The following is a 6,482-nucleotide window of genomic DNA, read 5'->3' as shown; positions in this document are numbered from 1 at the left end:
ATGCTGTTCTTGGTTCTTGGTATTCTAATGTAACAATACTGTTCCTGACTCTTGGTATTCTAAAGTAGCTATACAATTCTAGGTTCTTATGAATTACTCCATAGCAAAATTTGAAAAATTATGCTAATTTGCCAAGGTTTCAGTACCAGCCGTAAGAAGTAGGCCATCTAAAGTTACATTGGCTTGCCTTATCTATTGAATAACAGTCTGTATATTGGACCTTTTTGAAACTCTCCTATGTATCAGTTCTAAATCTGTCGAAAGATTGTTAAAGAAAGATAACATTATTACTTTACAGCCATTTTTTTTGTTATTTTTGCTTTTCTGGAAGATTATTTTCTTGTCTATTGTGTCAAGACAGGTGTAACCTATCTGTTTGATATAGAGCCGTATATTAATCTCTGTTCTAATTGCATCCTAGTTTCTAAAATTATTTTTTTTCTTCAAAATCTAACTGCCATAAGAATAACTACGTGGAAGAAATAAACTTTGTAAACTACAAAGCCCACGTCCCTTCTTGTTTGACATTTTATACACTTCAGTTTACTTGAAGTTCATCGGTGAGCTCTTGGAGTCTGAGGTTTATGTATGAAAATACTACTCCCAGAAATTCGTTCTAGGCAACTGAAGATTTCTTTAGCTCACTGTCTTAATGATTGATGTCGATTGCTTGGCACAAGGTCAATCATGGCTTCTTAGAGGCTGACTGGCCACAACCCATCTGGCCGCGGCTGACTGGCCATAGCTCAACAAGCCGCAAATGCCAACTGCCCACAGCCACTTTGCCTCTAGCATATATCAAATTTTTCCAACATATTGTTTTCCAACCAATTTAGGAGTTCTTGAAGTTCTACAAGATCCGTAATAGCATTTGCTCCACTTGATCATATTACAGAAGCTATGGCAGTTATCATTTTAGCACGAACAGCAAAACTGTCATCATTATTGTATTGGGGAGATAATCCCATTAATGTTAATTTCTTGTAGACATTTAGAGCAAAGCAGAAAAAGAGCATCCTCTGATATCAGCAGATGGGAAATGATATTTAAGACTTTTGAAATTCCCTATTTGAAAATCACAGTATATCGTTTCGCGTAGTTTATTTGAAGTAGTGCATAGATAAGCGGATAGATGCCACCATGCATCTCAGCAAGAATGACATGCACTTGACAAAAAAGCGGTGGCGTGATTTTAAACGTCCCGTCTACAAATAGGTCCTTCACTTCTTCAAGTAAGTGTGCATTGCTTTCCTTTCCAAACACAATGATTCTGCAAGAGTCCTCTTCGTTGACTCGGATCCATTAGTTTGAATATCAACAGGAATCACCAGTTCTTCTCGAGTTGTAGGATTGACTGGGTATGCAGACAAATCCTTAAAGTTTCCTCCTCGCAATTTTTCACAGTGTGCTATGACTAGGCATGACTCCTTGACATGCTTCATTTACATTTCCTAAACACACTTGACATGCTTCATTTACATTTCCTAAACACTCATTAATCACTACAGATGTTTGTTCCATTGTTTGTGAAGCCCGCACCTTTATTTTTTATATTAAGTTTCCTTTCTCCAACAGTATGCGAATGTTCATTTATGTTTTACAATTTCATCATTCTTTACGTGAATTCTCGCCTTACATAATCTCATCCTTTCACATCTCCAAGACTTCTTGATATTATCAGCTTCAGGTCTGTCCAAAACTTATATATAGCCATCAGTCGCAATTTTCTCCCTTCCTCGCTGTGAGTATGCTTGCAGGTATACTGTAATTGAATATTTTATACTAAACTTAAACTTATTTCCTTAATAGGCAGTCCCTATTGACAATAAGGCAATTTTGGATAAAGAAGAAAATAGTTTGCTATCATTTAATGAGTGTGCATTATAGTCATGGTTAGCATTGTTTCTTTATTCCTAGTGCTTAATTGAGATTTGATGTATTTTCAGAGTGACAGACCTAACTGGGTTGCGGCCAGATGGGTTGCAGCTAGTCGGCCCCAGCCAGTTATCCTTTACCCACTTAAGACTTACGTCATGGCCTCAAAAGTGGTTGGGGTTTTTGCCATGGCCATAATTTAATCTCCTTCCATCTTAATGGTGTACTATCTTCGTCCCGTAGAAGAATCTTCACTATCTCTAGACTTCACTCTCTTCTCTGGAGTGTTCTTTCTTTCTAAGGCCAGGGCCGTTAGCACGCCTTCACTGAACGGCTGGGTCGAAGTGTTCATGTAGGTTTTTCAAGAGAATGCCCTCCTGGTCGTAGAGTGAGATTTCGTCTGTTTAAAGTGGTTTCTGCACCAGCCATTTGGTGGTTTCTCTGCACTTGCTGAACATGAATACGGTTGTATTCAATACAGTGGCCAGCGCAAAGATTTCCACCTCCGTCCCCCAAACTCCAAACGATACCATCTTGGATAAGTCTGTGTTGGATAATATCGGGACTCTTGCTTTCTGGAGCATGGTGATGTCCAATATTAAGGACACGATGAACGTCGGCAGAAAATCTGGGTTACCCTGCGTGCCTGTAATGACCTGGCTGAATGCGATAAAAGACTTTCTATCCAGTTTTACTTGCTCAGATTGCATCTTAAGGTTGGTTTCTAAGGTGCTTATCATCCTGTCTCTGATGCAGTTAGTGCTATGGACAGGTAAAATGAAGTTTTACTTTCTCATGTTGCCATTCTTGGCAAACAGGGCTGACTGGAACACGTCCGTGGATGGCTTGTGCGGCAGAACGTGCAGGTTGTCATCGGTCTTGGTGTGCTTCGTAAGTGGAGCAATTGGGTTGTTGGTCTTGGTGTGCTTCTTGGGTGGAGGAACCGGGTCGTTGGTCTTGGAGCGCTGTTTGGATGGAACAGCTGGGTTCTCGGTCTGGCACTCGTGTGATGTCTGAGATTCATTGTACCTCGCCAAATTGGTACCGTTGACCATTTTTTTTTTTTTTTTTAGTTCAAAGTTGTTGTTTGACAGTTTTTAGGTATTCTTTCCATACACTACAGGGACGATGTATGGCCCAGTTTCCTGGAAACGTCCACCTTTCCTGTCCACTCTGACAATATTTTCTAAGAGGATTTCATCTGCGACATTGTACAGTGTGTTAGCGCTGTTTGTTGGGCTTAATTTTTTTTTTTTGTTTGATGTGACCTTCGACAGCATCCGGTACTGAATCAAACTTGTGGCATCAACGATCGCAGCAATTGAGGCTGCCTGGTAGTCTTCTGAATTCTCCACAATTGCCTCATCGTTACAGAGCTGACAGTGTTGTAGCCTAACTTGAAGGATTGCCTGCTGATTACAGACAACTTAAAGGGAGTGAGATTTATCAAGGTGTGCTTTGATGTTAGGTATTGAAAGACTACTGCATGTATACAGCCTACCCATCTCTCACGGTTCTCAAGGCATTTGATGAGAGAATCCTTGATGGCCCTGAAATGGTGTTTAACAAGGCCGTTGGCTTGGCCATGTTAAGCGCTAGTAACTTACCGCTTCGTGCCCATCATGTCATGGAGCGCAGATGACACCTGGTTCACAAATTTGTGTCCTAGATCGTTTATGCGGATATTAACATCCTTGATGGCATACGATTTCCTTGAACGAGAATTTCGCGATGCTCTCGGCTGTGTGGTCTATAAGAGCCCCTGCTTTTGGCCATTTTGAGTAGTAGTCCATGGCAACAACAACACAGTAGTATCTATCTTCTGTCTTGGGTAGGTTGGTGATATCGATGCCGATTTGCACCATTACCTCTTTGGGGACAGGCACCGGATGCAGCTCAGCAACTTAGTTTGCCGAAGGGGGTTTACTTTTTGACACCTGGCACATGCAGTGACAATATTACGGACATCGGCGCCAAAGGTTTTCCACTGAAAACTTTCTCGGATCTTGGTCCTGGTCTTGTGTATGCAGACATACAGCTCATACAATTTGCTGTGTCGCTGTCACCAGCACCTTGGTCAACACTGGTGATAATTCTGTGCTGCTTCTCTGGGTCTCGGATGACGAGTAGTTCTGCATCACCAGAGTCAGACGTATAGCTCCTAGCTCTGTTAGTAGTACAAGTGACCACAAGAAGATATGTACTTTGTCGCTAGTCTTCCAAGATAGGCTTTTTCATTTTACGAATCCCTTGTGGGTACTTGGCGTTCACTACACAGTCAAAGATGATATCGAGGTAGTGTGACGTTACTCCCTTGGACTAATTGATTGATTGTAAGCGGAAAGCTTGCGTCGCAATTCCTAGTTTCATCGGTGCCTCATTGATTTATGAATTTAATTATACATTAAGTCATTCATGAGGCCAATATGTCAACTGTGCTTCTAATTAATTAAATAATAGAAACCCAATAGAGGTAGGATAAAAAAAAGAAGTTTACCATATATCGGAATTACAAAGAATGGAAAATATTACTTTATAATAAACTTAATGATAAATACGTTCAATGTAAATACAATAGTATTTAAAACTCTATTGAAAAGTATTCATGAGTATATTTTTTTTATTATTCAAAAACATATATTAGATGAATAGTAAAAATTGCATTTGTAAATGCATTATATGTAAAATAAAAATTTATTCATGCAGATATATTATGATGTCTGTTATAAATTGTAAGATTGTTATTTCCTAATAAAAGATAAAAAAGTAAGAGTTAAGGAAAGAGGAGTAAGAGTTAAGGAAAGAGGATAATTAAAATGATATTAGAGAGAGAGAGAGAGAGAGAGAGAGAGAGAGAGAGAGAGAGAGAGAGAGAGAGAGAGAGAGAGAGAGAGAGAAAACTATCCACCGAAAACACATTGTTGAACTTCTTGGTCGGAATAATTAATAATTTCGGTTAATAATTCAACTCAATCGACTTTCTCTTCTTCATAAGGTTTCTTTTGTTTAGATTTAGCGAGGGATATGACTCTCTCTCTCTCTCTCTCTCTCTCTCTCTCTCTCTCTCTCTCTCTCTCTCTCTCTCTCAGCACAAATCAGGTTAGAGGTAACATACACTGGAATTGAAAAGACACAGCGCCACTCACTGTGGTAATTTCTTTAAATGTATAGCAAATACATGAATCAGATTTCAAGCACATGTTGTGGACAGTAACACGATAAACGAATTCAAGAATAAGTTAGACAATATCATAAAATCTCTTTAAACAAACTAATTCATTCTACCCATGAGCAAATGGTGTCTCCACGGATGGACTGAAAAGTATTTGCCACCTAAATTACGGTAATTTCCATACAACTCTCACAGTGCTCCGTAACAACCTCTTCGGCAATTCCCAATTCCTATAATTGTAGATGGTTAAAACTACCTTAAAATGAGGACGGTCGGGGGAGGGGTTAATTTCCATCGCAGTCCACAACTTTACATCAGTGTTCCGGTCATTCCTGTAGTCAGTGTATCAGTGTTAAGTGTAGTGAATCATTATCCCGTGGACGGTGACTGGAAAGATCGAAGTCCTAAAGCAAGTCTTCATATCCATGTTGGTAAAAAAGAAATTGCGAGAGAAACCAATGTTTGGGATATCGTGTAAGGTGACTGATTGATCGAGTCCTTTCTGGTAGTCGTGTAAGGTGGGTAGGACAGGGATTTTTATAGTGTTAATTTGCATGCAATTATATATATTATTTTTCCCTCTTCAGCGGATTTGAGTATTAACATTCGGCTCAGTGTACAGTATTCGAGCCATTATGATCGAATACCGACGTTTATGATTTGCTAATATATACGTTGACATATTCCCCCGACTTTAGGAGGTACTTAATCTACTATTAGCGAGGTTAGTAAGGTTCAATTAAGTAAATAGTTGATTAAATCAAATAAGTGAAGATATTTTATCTAGTTTCATATGACCAAAACGTGTGATAACCAAATAATTTAATTGTAGTGATTATTTTTTGTGTTGTGGAATCGTGAAGGATATTCTAGAGTGAAATTAAAAGTTCCTTGGTGAGCTAATCTTGGCCAAAACTTCTCATTTCTGAACCAAGTTGTTTTATTTAACCTGATTTAGTTGCAAGTATTATTGCTTCAACTAATGATGGGATGGTCCCTTCAATGCTTACTTCACTTTAAGGTCTGTTTTCCTGATTGTGTATCATACGGAAAATGCTGGTGTCTGGCCTTTCGTTGTTTCCTTGTATTATTGCGTTGGAGAATGTTTTATAGGTCCTCGATGGCTTTTCTGTATTGATGATATTACAATATTTGATTCGTCGTTCCCTGCATTTTTTTTCCACTTTATTTTTGAGGAATGAACTGAAAGGAAATAATTTTGGCATGAAATTTAACTTTCATGTAGAAAGTTTTAGTGCAATGCATATTTTCACATGTATTTTAAGTCTTTAATTACTCTGCTTTTATTCGTGTTACTTAGCTTATTGAATAGAATGTCATTTGAAATTTTCTTATGTTTTCATAGTCGCCTTTCAAAAAAAAAATTTAATTAAAAGATAACAATCGGAAAATGAGTGACGACTGGTTATCCAGT

General features: G+C 38.5%; 1 protein-coding gene across 1 annotated transcript in view; it reads left to right on the top strand.

The window, feature by feature from the left end:
* Window positions 1-5,381: 5,381 nt before the first annotated feature.
* LOC137630961 (uncharacterized) overlaps window positions 5,382-6,482 on the top strand; it is a 198,328-nt gene continuing 197,227 nt past the window's right edge. The window contains exon 1 of the mRNA XM_068362488.1: window positions 5,382-5,521. Coding sequence (XP_068218589.1) covers window positions 5,473-5,521 — 49 coding nt within the window. The 5' untranslated portion in view covers window positions 5,382-5,472. The remainder of the gene's footprint in view (window positions 5,522-6,482) is intronic.

Source organism: Palaemon carinicauda, chromosome 39, assembly GCF_036898095.1.
Source record: "Palaemon carinicauda isolate YSFRI2023 chromosome 39, ASM3689809v2, whole genome shotgun sequence".
NCBI lineage: Eukaryota > Metazoa > Arthropoda > Malacostraca > Decapoda > Palaemonidae > Palaemon > Palaemon carinicauda.
The sequence above is the reverse complement of the archived record's forward strand: the minus strand, read 5'-3'. Positions and strand labels throughout refer to the sequence as shown.